Here is a 17,721-nt window from a genome sequence, read left to right as displayed (position 1 = left end):
CGTCCAAGGCTGGCTGTGAAGAGAACATCAAGGAGAAATTCCCTGTGGTCGAGACCAGGTTCAGTCATTTCTAAGTTGTTTGCTGTGCTGTGCTACATACAACCCCTCCCCCTTTCCCACCAAGCCTTCCGTGAAGCCTGTGCCACAGCTGGGGTGTGTAGTGCTTTGGGGAAGGACCAGGTGGGGTGTGATTAGCATGAGGCAGAGGGATGTGGGAGGTGGTGACAGCACTACTGGTTAAGAGCATCCATCAGGGACCAAGCTGACCAGCAGGCTGATGGATTTTCACAGAAATGTAGCTACAATAGAAGAGCATCAGTCTGTTCTTGAGAAAATGTAGAGAAATAGCGGTACCTGAAGTGGGAGAGGTAAGTGGCCTTTGCCCTGTATTCCGACTGAGGGGCTTACGTTATTCCACGTGGCTTCTAAAAGAAAAGGAAGTCCACAGTAAGAGAGCTAGGGGCTCTCTGGGCGTGCATCACTACACAAAATCACTTGTGGCACAGAGTGGGCTCTTCCAAATTTGACGGTCTATTCTTACTTATCCTGCAGCTCCCTTTTTTGGTGGTGGTTATGGGGGGAGTTATGGGGGGAGTGCTAAGAACCAACGTTTCCTTAAATCTATTCATTTCCATCACCAACATATCTTTTGGGGCCATTTTTACACAAAGAAACACTTTGTTTTGTTCTGTTTAATCTTTTCATGACACGTAACGTGTAGGCAATAATGAACAGAGAACAAAAAAGCTGTGCTGAGATGCAGATGGTGGGGTTCACCCACCAGCTAGGTAACTCGCCTTACCACTTCCTTACCTCCAGCTTTGAAGGGACATGACGTAACTTCCGATCTCAGCCAAACTGTCATGTGTCAGGGAACCTTAAGGCGGCTTGTGAACATCTAGAAACAGAAATGTTAACTGCTTTTACCTTTACAAGCACCACTATTTACATTACAGCTTCAAATGTCTGCATCTACGGGTCCGACTTTAAAGTCCCTGGCAAAGCAGCCAAAATGAAAGAAGATAAACTTACAAATATGTCCAAGGAAATTGGAGGTTCACCACCAGCCTGAACTTGGGCCTTAAATTAAGACTGAGGCAAGTTGATTTGGCCTCACATTCTGTTCCTCTGATTTAAGTGGTAAGAGAATTAAGGACATGAGAACATTATGATCAAGTTTTAGCAGAAACTTACATTTTTTGGCTTTTATGTATTTAAGACAGATATGTTCCCAGTTTCCTTCTGTAAAATAGGCTTTAACAAAAATGAGGTAAGAAGAATTAGGAAGAAAGGGAGTCCAAAGAAACAAATGTGGAAGTTATGTGCTGCAAGCCCTCATAGACTTGAAAATCCAAAGGGATTTAAAATCCAGGTCCTAAGGGCACATGCATTCATTTAAAAACAGGATGGTGCCCGTGACAGGTGAGTTTTGGCAGTATCTCAGCTAAATAAAGCTTTACTCGTTCTTTATATCTGGAACTCCCTAGATTGAAAAAGAGAGCGCCCAAGAGCACATACCACTGTGTTCATGTTGAAACTCATCCCAGAAGACTTCTACATTCCATTTTCCACCAATGAGTGGCTCCGCATTCCCTCACTGCCTGTCATCCAACAAAGTGAGCAAACACTGACTTCCTCAGAATGTGTAGGTGGAAGATGTCAATAGTCACCACTACTCAGCATGATGTCAACACTGTTTTAGTCATTTAACATATATTTTCAGGCAGATATTTTGGTTGAGAGAGAGGAAATACGTGGTGCCTAATAGCATGAGTCCTGAAGCCAGATCACCAGGTTGACACCTGGCCGTACCATTTGGTAACTGTGTGACTTTTTGGGCCAAGTTACTTCATCCTGTACCTCCATTTCCTCATCTGTAAAATGGGGATAATATTTCCTACCTCATAGGGTGTGGTGAGGATTAAATGAGTTAATACATGGAAAGCACTTGTAACAATGACTGGTATAAAGTGCTCAGTAAACATGAGCTCTTACCCCAACCGCTTCCCCTCATACGCAGTTCATTTTACTGGCAGTCTGGAGTCTTTACAGCTGATTACTCTCCCGCACATGGGGACATACTTACTTCTTTCAGACAACCAAGGTAACCCTGCTTACCTGGCTAGTGACTGAATTAGGAACAGGCAGATGGTACAATTCTGGCCATAAAATGGTGAGACACCATTCTGGGCGTGGTGGTGTGCAGGGAAGGTTTCTTTCCAAAAAGATGTGCATTGGAAGAAAATACTTCATTTCTTCTTCTAGTGATGCTTCTTCTAGTTTCTGCATGTAATGGCAGAGCCATCCTTGCGCTGTGAGGGCAGCTGGAAGGAAGATGGAAACGCGACATTGTTGAGCTGAAGAATTGATCAGCCCTAAAGTTCTTACCTTACTGCTTACATTTTCCTTACTGCTTAAGTCGTTCTGGGTAGTTTTCTGTTATTGTACTCGAAAACACCCTGATTGCTATTTCTTGAGCATCAGTGTGTTCGAGATATTATAGGAAATACAAAGTGTAAAACCCTAAACCTGATCTTGACAAGTTTTCCAGCTACTTGGGAGAGATAAGCCATGAAAAGAAAACTAATGATACCAAGCAGTACAAATTAAGTGCTCAGTTTGGGTGGCCTGAGAAAGCAACACAGGAGGTCACATATGAAGAGAGGGCTCAAAGAATAAGGACAACATATTATAGATGGGCAGAGGTGAGAGGGGACATTCCAGGTAGTGTAAGCAAATGTAAGGAGAGTTAGGGATTGTATTAGTTTGCTAAGGGTGCCATAACAAAATACCACTAACTGGGTGGCTTAAGCAACAGAAAGGTATTTCTTATAGTTCTGGAGGGTTGAAGTCCAAGATCAAGGAGTCAGCAGGGTTGAAATAATTCAGAGGCCTCTCTCCTTGGTTTGTAGGCGGCTACCTTTTTGCTTACATGATCTTTTATGGGCATAGGTGCATCCCTAGGGTCCCTTGGTGTGTCCAAATTTCTTCATACAAGGACAATAATCAAACTGTATTAGGGTCAACTTAACAGCCTTATTTTAATTTAATCACCTCTTTAAAGGCCCTATCTCCAAATACAATTACATTCTTGGGTACTTCCACACATGGATTTTGGACTTCAACACATGGATTTTGAGGAGACACAATTAAGCCCATAACAGGGACAAAAAAAAACACAGTTTAAGACTGAATCAAAGGTTAGAGATGATTGGGAAATGCTGCTGGAAGGTTATGTCAGGACAAGAGAGTAGGGGGCCTTGCCTGCTGGGCCTAGGTTTTACTTTTGCTACAGCAGGGAAGTAAGGTAGGTCTTTAAGAAGCATAATTTGGCACCGTGTGCAGCAGATTTTTTTTTTTAGAAGAACTGGGATGAGAGAAATGGGATAGAATTGCTGTTACATACTCTAGATATGCACTGATAAAGGACTGAATTCAGGAGGGGAAGTCAAAGGGACTGAATGAAAGAGAACTGAGAAGAAAAGGACGATATACAACGTGGAACAATTAAATTCGTGAACTCATCCTAGAAAAAGTGCCACATACCTCATTGCTGAATATCACTACGGTCACCTTCGAAGTACTCCCCTTGGGAAGCTATGCACCAACGCTAGGGCCTAGTCCACCCTTCAAAGCAACTTTGGCTCTTTTTCTGGAATGGCCATCAGAGCTGATGTAATATTACCCTTGATGTCCTGAATGTCATCAAAATGTCTTCCTTTCAATATTTCCTTTATCTTCAGGTAAAGAAAGAAGTCATTGGGGGCCAGATCAGGTGAGTAGGGAAGGTGTTCCAATACAGTTATTTGTTTACTGGCTAAAAAGTCCCTCATAGACAGTGTCATGTGAGCTGGTGCATTGTCGTGATGCAAGAGCATGAATTGTTGGCGAAAAGTTCAGGTCGTCTAACTTTTTCACGCAGCCTTTTCAGCACTTCCAAATAGTAAACTGGTTAACTGTCCAGTTGGTACAAATTCTTAATGAATAATCCCTGATATAAAAAAAAAAGGTTAGCAACGTCGTTGCAACAAGTTTGTGAACATAATAGTCAGACCTTTGTATGCTTGTACATCCCCAGCAATCAGGCCAGTAGAAACTTGTACCCTAATTAGTCAAGTCTTAAAAGGAAGTATTTTATAATTTTATAAGAGGATTGTCAGGCCTGGACATTGGGGTTCCAGCTTTCTAACATTTAGGACGACCTGTCTGAAAGGGAATAGGTTTCCTTGTTGAATATGGAGGATCCTGGGGTTGTACCAGAAGTTAGTTTTATAGAAATATCAGGTAGAAGATAGGCTTATTAGATACTCTTGGAGGTCCCTTATACGGCAAGGGTCAGAAGCTTGAGGGTTTCATTTAGAACCCAGAATAGGCAAAACATCTAAAGAGAGCACCTCAAATCGCCCTGTCTTCTCGCAGGGATGATCTGAGGTAAAACTGTTCTCTGGACCCTACCTGTGGTTGGAGTAGACCCTTTTGCCATTTAGTTTGGACAATACTCAGCGTGCCTCAGGGCTCTACGTATTATGTCAGTTTCTAGTTGGTATATAAAATTTTTAAACGGGCTTGGAAAATTAAGTTTAAGAATTTGATCACTAAAATAAAAACAAGATTGCAAGATTTCTTGTAGTATGAACTTAGAATATATGGTTTTTATAAATTATGATCGTTAAATAAAATAACCTGTTTTTAAGCTATTCTTTTAAAAATAGCTTTTAAATTACAAAATAAATGTGTGTGTGTGTGTGTGTGTGTGTGTGTGTGTGTGTGTGTGTAAGTTGAAAGTAAACTGCAAAAGTATCCTTCCACCAGGGATTAAAATGCACAAATTAGCAATTACAAAATAGTCGTAGAGAGGTAAAGTACAGCACAGGAAATGTGGTTTGATAATGTTGTAATAACTATGTGTGTGTTGGGGAGTACTAGACTTAAAGGGGTGATCATTTCGTATGTTATATAAATGTCTAGTCACTATGTTGTAAATTGAAACTAATATATGTCAACTGTAATTGAAAAAAAGTCCTAGGGACCTGCATTGCATAGTTTTATTTGTAGCATTCCAGACCTTTTACTCAACATACCCCACCCCACATATTTATACATACAAATACACATTTCTTAGCTTATAAAGTATATATAGCATACATAATATAAATATATGTATATGGCTATGTATATTATACATGCACTCAAATGCATATCATTTTTATTTAACACAACCAGTATTTGCATTGTCTAACGATTTCCATTTTTCACTTACTTATATATACAATTTTCATGTTAGTACCTATATTCCCAAATGGCCCAAGTTTTAAATATCTCCTTAAATACTAAAAGCCAAATAGACCACCTCATGTAGATTATTCAAGGATTAGAAAAACAGAGTAGTCTAAGAAAATGATAATGGAATAAACTTCTTGTCAGTTCTCAAATATTACAACATACAGGATTATTCTATCCTGAACATTTTCAACGGATTGTCAAAAGAAGAAAAATAAAATGACCTATTTTATATCTTTATACTTTCATTAATAGGCAAATCTTTCTAGGTACTTTCTTTTCAGATATTTAATATTTTTATCTGAATAGAAAGAACATACACGGTACCAATTTCAAAATTTGGCAAAGGGTACATGTCATTAAAAGCCTTCCTTACCCTTCAGTTCTTCAGCCTCATAATTTTTTCTCTTCACAGGTAACTCTTAACCAGTTTCTTGTATATTCTAAAGATATTTAAGATTGTATATATTTAAAATACGAAATTATCAAAAAAGCAACACTATATCACCACTTGCTAGAGTAATTTTTATTGGAATTTTGGCTTCTCTATTCAAACGAGAGAGAAGGGATAGAATTAGGTCACAGAGGCATGAAGCTTATTTGGGAGCCTGGGATGATGGAAAATAAGTAAAGAATAAGATGGCTATCAAAGCATCAAGACAGACCCTTGGGAAAATTTATAAAGTTCTGGAATATATCTTTCTTAAAAAACAAACAAAAAAACAAAAAACAAAGTTCATGAAAATGTAGCAAAAGTCAAAGGTGAAGTACATCCTATTTAAAATAATCAGCCTCTAAGTCAACACTTGATTCATATTTTTTGTTCTAAGATTCATCACAGTTGCAATTCTATCTATGCTAAATTTTAAGGAACTTAAACATCTTTCAAAATTTCAAATTTTGATTTCACAATAAATTTCAAAGTAAATTGGGAAAAGTGTTGGGACTTTAAGTTCTTGTTTTAATTAGATTCATTTTCCAGACCAATCATCACTCTTATTAGTATCCTTACTTCCCTTAAGGGATAATAACTGTTATTTATACAAAGGTAGAAGTGTTGATCGAAAGATTAGTTTTAAGTTTATGTTAGTAAAAAGAAAGCCACAGAGTCAATATGGCTTATTTCAAAAATGCTTTTATTTCAATGGCAAAAAAGTATCTCGCTTCAATAGCTGAAGAGTTATATTTTTTCTTCCAACAGTAAACACACATCTTAAGTGCATGTTAAAACTGGCCCCCCACACTACAGAAGATGAAATGTGAATGTTAGTTAATAATATGAACTAATACTTAATAAACTATTAAGAAAACAAGGCTTTAGAATGTTAGCTCCTCACATTCCACATAGAACTTCCAATGCTGATCCATTATATGGCACGGGAGAAATTCTTGATTGCTGACTAATAGTATTTCATTTATTTGTAGATAATGTGGGATGCTCTGCATTGACTCTCTGGAAGTTCCTGTTTAAAGAAGTATAAATAAATTAAAAACTGCCTTTAAAAAAATAAGATTTAAAGGTACTTATTGCAAATCCTAGACCCCAGTCAAGTCTATGAGCACACATACCGTGTTTCCCCGAAAATAAGACCTAACCGGAAAATAAGCTCTAGCATGATTTTTCATGATGACATACACTGAACACAAGCCCTAATGAGTCTTTTGGAGCAAAAATTAATATAAGACCCGGTCTTATTTTCAGGGAAACACGGTAACAGGCTTTCTGATCAGGTCATTCCTCTCTCACTCCATTTTCTATACCAGAGATAAGCTGTAAATCAACTTTGGCTGATCTTGGGAAAAAGAAGCCTGTTTTCAGTCTGGAAGTCAATGACCCTAAAACTGGTTTCTTACCTCCCTGACAGGCTGAGAGACTAGACTCCCTTGTCAGAGGGCTATCTGAGCTATACATTATTCAGCAAATTGCATCGCATTGCACAGCTGGCACCAATGTGGGTGTGATCTTTGCCAGGCAGCTTCGGTGAGACATACCATACAGTCCAAGAGCTTTATCCATAATTCTAAGCAATGCAAATGTTTACATAATTACACATCTGTGTGGGCACCTGGTGCTTTTGATGCCTAGTATCTATTTATCCTTTCAATGGCAACCCCACCTTAATTTGCCTCTGGAGAACCACCCTTTCCCCCACACTTGGCCCATGTGAAATTGTTCTCAGCCCCCTGATTTATTTATATCTAAGCCAATCAGTGAGCAGGCATTGATTCAGGGATGAAAACATGACCCATTTAGAGTGAGGTGAGATTCAAGAGATCTTTGTTGGGTCTTCTGGGAGAGTCACATCCATGTTCTTCCCCCCTGAACTTGAACCTGGAAACAGGTAGCTCTGGGATGATGAGAGGAGACTGTTGGGATGCAGCTGAGAAATGGAAAGCAAGAGAAACTGGGTGCTAGTCATGCTGTTTGAACCCTGGATTAAGACTGAAGACCTATTCCTGGTCTTTCATGTACATGAGTCAATAGAATTCCTTTTTTGGGGTAGAGGGTTAAGCCAATCTGATTTGGGGTTTAAACTGTCACAACCCAAAGAATTTTAACTTTTTTACACATGGTCCATATAAAAACATAATAATTCTCTTATTAGCAGCCTTGTTTTGTAGATTTTCTGAAACAAGGTTATCTCACAAAAGTTCGAGGTGAGGAGCATTCTTCTTTCAGAAAAACACACACAGAAATAAGGCTTTAAATGTTAAGTTCATTTCATTAAGGTTAGCTTAGTTTCATCACAGCAAGGATGGGATGCACAGAAAACCTACTGTCTTTCCAAGAGTAGACTTTGCCTCAAAAGTCAGACCTAAATACAGGCACCTGTAAGAGAGGGCCAGGAGCGCATGAGGGGCTTCATCTTACTGGTAACAAGAAACCATCACCATAGCGTTCACAGAGAGAAGGTCGCCAACAAAACCACATAATGGTAGGCAGTAGCTCCAGACAAAGCAACACGCCCATCTTCCCAACTGATGCTGGAAACAGAGTGGCCCAATCTTGGGATGCTTGAGATGATGTAACAAAATTGTTAGGAAAACAGCACTTTCAGGTAAGTATTTGTTTTCAATAAAACAATGCTAATGTTAACCATGTTTGTCCCTTTGCCTTACCATTTGCATCATCTATCTTTGGCAAGAGAAAATACCACATATCTTTCTGTAAAACTGTAAAGTGTTATTCAATATTACTTTACACTCTAAACTAGCTTTGCTCAGACATGAACCTGAGCTTTCTCTCTCCCTTACAGGCTGTAATGAATTAAGAGAAAGGGACCATTTTAGGCCCACCTCCTCTTTTTTGGCAGGGCTGACCTTGTTACGAAGGTCAGTAGTGTGAGATGATTTTGATTTACTATTATCATTTTCAACAGGTTAGCCATGATACCTCCCAGACTTAAGTGGTAGACATTCTGTTAGTAGCCCTGCATCTGGCTTCTCTTTCAAAGGAACACGGAGGGCATGGAAGCCCAAATCCCACCCCCATCTCCACTCAAGTTCACTGGCAGCATATTACATTTCTCAATTTCCTACAAACTGAGGACTTTAGGAAAACTGCAAGTGGCTCCTCAGTAGCCATTTCCTGGGTAAACCCATGGACATGAAGCTCTGGGAATATGCATGTCACATCACAAAACACAGCATTAAGACCATCTCCTAGTTCATTATAGAACAGCCTCCTTTCCATAATGATCAGACAGGAAGGAAAAAAAGGCCAATCCTCACAAAACACCTATTCTCATCACCTTGACCTCTCACCATCTTCTGCTGCCTTTTCCTTCTCCGCTACCACCTCTGCTGTACTAGGTATCTCTGAACTCCGTCCACCATGGGCTTTCCTATCCATTTCATTCCCGCCAGTGCTGCCACATACTGTGTGCTTTCCCAGGATCCTGCACCTTTAGCTGGCCTGACCACAATTTCCTTTGTTGTTATCCACAAGAAAATTCCCAATGTATCTGTGGGGTGGGGGGACAAACATAACAAAAAACACACACGTACTGAAGCTGAGCTAAACAGAATAATCCCCATGTAAGGAAATGTAAGAATACAGCCAATTGATTGCAAATTTATAATCCCAGTTTGAATTAAATTTTAAATAACTATACAATTGCTAGGTTATTTTATTACATAATAGTACAAGCTTCAAAATTATTGGAATAATTCCAGGCAAATAACATTCAACGAAGATAGAGCCAAAGAACTTCACTAACTTTTCTTCTTTTTCTGAAGGTGAGCAAACCTTTGTTCTCTCTCTCTCTCTCTCTCTGTATATATATATATATATATATATATATATATATATATGTAGAGACATATCTATATCTATATATCTATATCTATATCTCTACCTGAAAGCATGAATGCTAGTATATATTAGGGTGATGCAAAAGTAATTGCAGTTTGAAAGGTTAAAAATAACTGTAAAAATCGCAATTGCTTTTGCATCAACCTAATATTTTTAAAATTGTTTGCTTTTTCTTTTTAAAAAAAATGAAACATACATGTAGTGTACTTACTATACCTACTTTAAATAAATGAAAATATATTGTGGGTTCTATTATTAGTCTTTTGAGAAATAAACAATAAGCTGTAACTACTGTAGCCAAGGGAACAGTTCTAGAACTGAAGTTCTTTTCTGCAGGCCCTGATCTGGACTCACTCTGTAGCATATTCTGGGATGTGTCTGCTGGCTTGAGGGCTTCTGTAGCTGAGTTTTTAATGTTTTACCTGTGTATATGCATGGAATGTGGCCTTTCCCCCACCTTCTGCCTGTCCTGCTTCCCCCTCCTGCTCAGATAACCAATGATAACAATCCAGAGTATATCACATCTGTCTGTAATTTCTTTCTGTACTCTAATAATATCACAGTTGCCCAGCACTTTTTAATACTTTACTCCTTGCACAACTATGTAAGACAAGAAAAGGAAAAAATCCAATTAGTTAGAAAACAGATTTAGATTTTATTTTCTTGATTTAATAATTCACTTATAGTACTCAGTATACTCACTGTTACTTAATGTTACTTAACAGGTTTCACAAAATATAGACACTTAAACAAAAAAGAAAACTGAACAATCCAGTCTGTGCTCTCACTTCAACCCTTACGACTCTCACCAAGCTTTGGGCCAGCGAGGAGAGATGGGAACAGGTAAAGAGACTGAGAAGGACACACCAGGAAGATTTGCCTCCAAACTGCAAGTTCTCAAACACTGAAGTTTTTCTTCTACTCTAGCCCTGCCAGTCATGTTGGAGGTAGGGAGTTGAGAGAGGGAATGAAGCAGCAAGACTCAGACATCACATGTTTAATTGAGTATCTTTATAGGAGATGCTTTTACTTGGGGTCCATTAGTAATTGTCATTGTTCCATGAAAACATCTTAGAAAAACTAAGCTGTTGTGCTCTGCAGAAATAGAAACTGACAGGTAAAACACTGTAATACTAGGAATATACACACATACATAGACTTAAGCAGTCTGACATATCTACTATTTAGTTTTTCCAGTCCTCTCTGTGGGGAGGATTAAGTGGAATAGCGCTTGCATATCTAGTTCTGCTTAAGGGGCCAGACATCTCCTGGTTCTAGAGCCTAAAAGAAACAGGAGGACTTAAGAGAATTAAAAGTGAGGCTCTACCACTGAAAGAATTTTTGTGAATGAGAAATTAGAACCCTAAGAAGTAGTTAACTTAAACCCTTCTTTGGTCAAGTAATTGCCATCTTCTTTGTAATGATAAACATGGACATCTTCTTGCAGCTTTGTGACAAATAATTTTTCCATTAGGAACCATAGTAAAGACCACCAATTTACCCCACTGATGGATAGAAACCCTTCTCCATTTGATTTTTACATTTACTCGAAGTAGATTCCCTAGGCAAAATCAGTGGCCTCTGAGATCTTAAAATAAAATTTATAAACAGTAACATATTTAGCAGCTCAGTACAACCAGGAAAATAGCCATTTACACGGACATTTGGCTCTTCTTGTCCCTCATCTCCAACAAGAATTGCACAGCTAAGGAGCCATTCTGCTCATGCACAGATAGGGAGAAATAAATCTTCCTCAAGTAATATCACCAATTATTAGCTAGTCTCTACCAGTATACTTAAATTGCTAGCTTCATCACCAGGCAAAAGAAATGGGCTCATGCAACCATTCATATTATTTAGTTGCCCAAATTAGCACTTCAAAAATGACAAGTTAATTAGGTTAAAATATTTTTGACTTTTATTCTTCTTTTTCCTCTATTTTAAAAAATTTTCCATTAGTAGATCAAAAGTAAAAATAATTAGATTTGTTATTTTAACTGATGGTTTACTTCTGAAATATCACTGACCTATAAACTCTTTTCATTTAACCCATTTTACCTCTTTGGCTCTGAGTTTCATCATCTATAAAACAGACTCAAGATTAGTTGATATGTAAGGTTCACTTTTAACTAAGATTATTGAATTCAGACTTCTAGAACCCATTCTTACAAACTAAGCATTCTGCATTTCATTAGAATTATGGGATGAAACTTTGCTGACTCTATTTATAAATGGAAAAAGAACATACTTATATGTACGTTCTCATTCTAGATTAGAAATATAATTCCAATCAAAGGCAAAATGATTAAGAATTATTTTAATAGATTGTAAAACTACAATCTGGGGGAAAAATTCTATCATGGCTATTTAAATACAAAGCTGAATGCCTTTTAAAAATAAGGGGATCCTAAAGGATAAGTATGGTGATGGAGTATTATATGATTTGATATTTAAAACTAAATGAATAATTTGATATAGATCCACATTGACAAGATCAAAAGCTGTCTGTGAAACTATACTAGAATCAAGAAATAAAGTTGAACATTATATTTTGAAGTTTAAAACTACTTAAGCCCTCATTCTTTGGGGAAAACTGAAATTTAATAGGTGGTTCCTTAAGCTGAATTCGGTTTGAGGTACTAATTTTATAAGTAAAGTGTGGTCTTTTGTGCCTTTGTTGTACAGACATGAATCCTGAATTCTACTAAAAAGAAGCTCCCACATGGCCTAATGTATGTAAATAATCAGGCGCATGGCAGGTGCTCAACAGATAGTTTTCTTCTCTTTCTTCCCCATCAGTAGCTGTATCCTCCACTTTATGAATTAGGTCAAAGGAGTATTAATCATGATACCAGTATGAAAACAATTATGATGAAAATAATGAAAAAGAATCAAGAGTTGTAAATAGGAGCTGAAATAAACACCGTCTGCTCTGTTATCAGGCAGCCATCTTCCTTGGGTGTTTAAGGTTTAAGAAGTTCTTAACCACATAAAACAGAAGCACCTGTGAATGTTTGTGCTATATTACTTATACTTTTACACAGAAATGAAGCACAAAAACATCACCGAAATGATGAAAACTCTTTAGTCATTTATTTACAACAGATTACCAGTAAGACCATTTTTATTAAAAACAAAAGAGAGCATGTTCTATTTTCCAATGAACAAAAGATGTTAGGCCCCATGAAAGAAAATTCTATAATTAGTGTGCATTAAATGATGGCTTGGGAAAAGAAAGATTTCAGGAAGATACTCTCTTTTTTTCTCTTAGATGAATTCATTTAGCCAAATGTATTTTGAGTGTCTTGGTACTTTGGTGACAGGGACATAAATACATAAAATTGGCTTTCCAGGTAAACAAATAGTAAAATGTAATAGTATATAAACAGAACATTGTTGTTTTTTTAAAGAACTTTGTGAAAAATATGTCGCTATGTCTGTACACGGTGATCACAAATTATGTAGAAGTTTGGTAATGTTCATTTTTCCCTCCTTCCTAATTATACTGAAATATCAGTGAAGAGTCCCTTAATAACACAGAAGAGGAACTATAGCCAAGCAGACAGCAGGAGAGAGGCTTGGGATGAAGTTGCGAAATTTCAAAGGAAAATGTACCATAAACTCACTCCATTTTAAAGCTTAAAAAAGACGTTAGAGATTGGTGCTTCAGAGATTTCATCAACAGAATTTCATTTTTAAAGTCTTGTGTTTATGTATTGAAAATCCTGGGTTAGAAACAACATATACCCTCAAATTTGTTAATATACTACATTTTAACACTCAAGTCCATCAATAGATTGACTTGAGTTACCAATTTAACTAGTTTTTGTGTGGAACTCAGAATAAAGCTCTTCCATCATCTCTGATTCATTGAAGAAAGTTTTAAATGACAAGATTAAAACCTTTTATCACATCTTCATGACTCAGGACTTTCTTGATACTGTATATCCAAAATGATATGTAGAAATAAAGTGAATATTAAGGTTGCTGCTATTTGTCCCACAAAATGTCAATATATATAATCTTATTAAAGATGTTTAGAAAATGTTGGTTATCAAAGCTAGACATATTTCTTTATGATTTCTCATAAAGAGGGGGAGAAAGAGGGAAGGGTGAGATAGTTCTCTTAAAATTTCTGGTTGAGATAATGTGAAGGGCCATCACACATATTTCACATTTAGATGCAGAAAATTCAGATAAATAAGATAATATTAACTAATCAAAATCCCATTTACCGTTTGTTGAATTCTTCACCACAAATTCCATTATAGCCTGTGAGATCTAGTCATGTTCACCTACCGTGTTTCCCCGAAAATAAGACCTAGCCGGATAATCAGCTCTAATGCATGTTTTGGAGCAAAAATTAATGTAAGACCTGGTCTTATTTTACTATAAGACCGGGTATAATATAACATAGCATAACATCACATAACATAACATAACATAACATAACATAACATAACATAACATAACATAACATAACATAACATAACATAATAAATATAATACTGGATCTTATATTAATTTTTGCTCCAAAAGACCCATTAGAGCCAATTGTCTAGCTAGGTCTTATTTTTGGGGAAACAGGGTATTAAGACAGCCAATCATTGGGCAGCCGCATAGCTCAGTTGGTTAGAGCATGAGCTCTGAACAATAGGGTTGCCGGTTTGATTCCCACATGGGTCAGTGAGCTGCACCCTCCACAACTAGACTGAAGGACGACTTGGAGCTGATGGGCCCTGCAGAAACACACTGTTTCCCAATATTCCCCAATAAAAATTAAAAAAAAAAGATAGTCAATCGCAAGTAAATCCAGTTTTAAAATAGCAGTCCTTTGGATCATAGTCATTCATTCATTCACTCACTCATTCATTCATTCATTCATTCAATAAACATTGTTCAGTGAAGCTACTGTGTGCCAGGCATTGAGAAATAGAAGACCCCATCAAAGTCCCTCTAAACTCAAAGATCTTCTCAGTCTATCAGGGGATTAAAACTAGGTAACCAGCAATTATTTATACTGTAGAGTGATATGTATAAGATTTGACCATCTATTTGAACAATATAGTATGTTAGAATCTATACACTTATAAAAGTAAATGAAATTGAAGTTTCTCTCCTTTTTTAAACCTTGTCCAAATTTCATTTTTCCAACACCTATTTGCTTGATTGCTGTACTGGGTAATCTAAACAAGGCACGTCTGAAAATGAAAGAGAGTGCTACTAATAATTTGGCTGGATTAGGGACTGCCCTGGTCAAACCAGAATGCATGGGGAATTGTAGTTATGGGGAATGTAAATAGCTCTTTTTAGTTCCCCTTATGCCAAAAAAACCCCACTATTCTGAAGTGTGTGATCAACAAGAGTTCAAGAGAACAGATTCTGTTCATGATCTGATGTAGGCTGATAAAATCCACAGGGCTTATTTTTCCTTCAGAGCCATGGCTCCCATGACCACATTCTGATATGCAAAAGAGGGAGAAAGATTCTGTCCTGAACGCTTTGCTTGTAATAGGGTTAGTTTACACTTTTTTTTTTTTTCTAACTTGCCAGGTCTTCGGGTTTCTGTCAGGTACCACAAAAGAACCCTAGATCAAGAAGGTTCAAACAGAACTCCAACAGCAGCCCAGAGAACGCCAGCGGGGAACTGGGATTCCTACTCCCAGATTAAGGCGGCAAGAAGCTAGTTGGCATACTGACACCTCCATATTTCTCAAAATTACCTTGATAGTTTTTTAAATATCTGAAGGAAAAGAAAATTAGGATTTCTAGAAAAAAATTAGTCACAGGAAACTGTTTATCTCTGCAGACAACAGAAGTAGCTATTCAGAACCCATTTTTTATTTTGTGCTCACTTAGCAGGGGAATTGTGAGCCCTCTGAGGAAGGCTGGGGTTGGAAATGCTTGCCTAGAACTAGAAAAATCTGAGGGTAGCCCTTGTGATATAAGGAAGAACTTATCTTTCTGCTTTGACTCTTGAGGTTAGCATCTAGGAGGAGAAACAGTTTGCTTGACTTTTCTTCAAGTAAGAGTGTGTGTGTGTGTGTGAGAGAGAGAGAGAGAGAGAGAGAGAGAGAGCGAGAGAGCACGCGAGCGCGAGAGCAAGAGGGAGAGCGAGAGCGAGAGCGAGCGTGAGAGAGAATGTGTGGGCACTAGAGGGGGTGTGCTTTGGAATCAAAGTGAAGGGCTGAAGATATCAAGAGTTTTCGAATTACTATCTGCATAAGAAATCAAGTACTAGTAGACATTCAAAGTCTATAGCCAGGCTGTCTGCGTAAGAATCACTTTGAAAAAGTCAGGTTCCTGGACCCTACTCCAAGATTCAATTAGGTAGACCATGAATTACTACAAAAACTCCTTTCAGTTTCTTAAGCCCTGTAACTTCTCTATAATAGTTTTACCAGATCTGTTTCCTCAAAAGATAAAAAGCACATTTGAGGCTGTTAAAATGCCTCCTATTCTGAAGTCAGTTTTGGAGACAAAGAAGGGCCCCAAGAGGTTAGGGTGGATTAGGTATCAAGTTAGGAGAGAAAAGGACTTTGAATTATTGGGGTTTGTTGTCAGGAAGGGAAAAACCCTGGAGTGCCTGGTTAGGGCTGGTGATAATAATCCCTGCTTGGTTCTTGACTCTGGTGATCACAGTTATTATTATTATTATTACTATTGTTATTGTTGTTGCTGTGGTTGTTTTGTATCTCCTCTCTATGTCATCCCCAACTAGTCCGAGACAGACACTGGAGAAAAAAGAGAGGGGGCGCTACAGCAGAGAAGCATAATATAACATTAATTATGTCTGTTTTTCAAAAATGTGTGCTGCCCCTTCCAACATCATTTCAAAATCTGCTGCTAACTGGTGAAGACTACATTCTCTTCAGTTTTCCCAGGCTAAGGTTTATTTCATCAGATAAAGCACATTTGTTTACACCAATAAGCACATTAATTTTAATATGCTTTTAGAAAATATGGAAAACCAAATCATGCCTGGAGGAATGAAAAAAATACCATTTTTTCCCTTTTATATGACGCTTAAAAAAAAAAATCTATCCAAAGTAAATACAGCATATATCCAGAGAAAGAAATTGTGAGGGAAGGTGTCATTTCTTAAATTCTCCTAGAATTAAATGTGGTTAAAAATGGAGTGCTGTAAACAAACAAACAAACAAACAAACAAATAGTAAGTGTTGGGGGGTATGGAGAAACTGGAACCCTTAAACATTGCTGGTGGGAACATGAAATAGTTCAGTTACTGTGGAAAACAGTTTGTTCCTCAAAAAGTTAAACATATAACTACTACACGATACAGCAATTCCACTGCTAGGTATATACCCAAAATAATTGAAAACAGGTACCCAAACAAATATATGTATACATGTGTTCATAGCAGCATTATTTCTAATAGCCAAAAAGTAGAAACAACCCAAATGTTCATCAAAGAACGAATAAACAAATTGTGGTATACACACACACACACACAAGGAGTATTATTCAGCCATAAAAAGGAATGAAATACTGACAGATATTACAATGTGGATGATCCTTGAAAGCATTATGCTGAGAGAAAGATGCCAGACACAAAAGGTTATATACTGCATGATTCCATTTATATGATATATTCAGAATAGGCAAATCCATACAGACAGAAGGCAGAGCGGTAGTTCCCAGAGACTGTGGGTAGGGTAGAGAATGGGGAGTAACTGCTGAGTGGGTATGGGGTTTCTTTTCAGGGTGATGGAAGTACTTTGGAATTACATAGAGATGGTGGTGGTACAAAATTGTGAATGTACTGAATGCCACTGATGTGTTCACTTTAAAATGGTTATTTGAATGCTATGTACATTTCACCCGAATGAAAAAGACCAAAAAAAAAAAAAAAAGGTGGGGGAGCACTTTCCCAGTAGGTTTAGGTGTATTTTTCCCGTAACTAAGAAATGGGTGTCAGTTTACACATACCTGGAAGACAAGGCGGAGGTTGCTGCGGGGCCACGTTGGGTTCTGGAGGTGTGGGCGCTTCTTCAGAAACATACTTTAAAAGCTCCTTCCCCAGATATGTTACCTGCACATAAGTAAGCACAGAATTTAAAAATCATACATTTTATAAAGAGCAAAATGTAACTTTGGTAAAGTAT

General features: G+C 37.5%; 1 protein-coding gene across 1 annotated transcript in view; it reads right to left on the bottom strand.

Moving 5' to 3' along the window:
* Positions 1-6,334: 6,334 nt before the first annotated feature.
* Positions 6,335-17,721, bottom strand: part of ANKRD31 (ankyrin repeat domain 31) — a 131,743-nt gene continuing 120,356 nt past the window's right edge. The window contains exons 24-25 of the mRNA XM_074329204.1: positions 17,546-17,648; positions 6,335-6,743 (exon numbers count right to left, since the gene is read on the bottom strand). Coding sequence (XP_074185305.1) covers positions 6,598-6,743; positions 17,546-17,648 — 249 coding nt within the window. The 3' untranslated portion in view covers positions 6,335-6,597. The remainder of the gene's footprint in view (positions 6,744-17,545; positions 17,649-17,721) is intronic.

This window comes from Rhinolophus sinicus, linkage group LG03 (assembly GCF_036562045.2).
Source record: "Rhinolophus sinicus isolate RSC01 linkage group LG03, ASM3656204v1, whole genome shotgun sequence".
NCBI lineage: Eukaryota > Metazoa > Chordata > Mammalia > Chiroptera > Rhinolophidae > Rhinolophus > Rhinolophus sinicus.
This window is presented reverse-complemented; position numbering and strand designations above follow the sequence as displayed.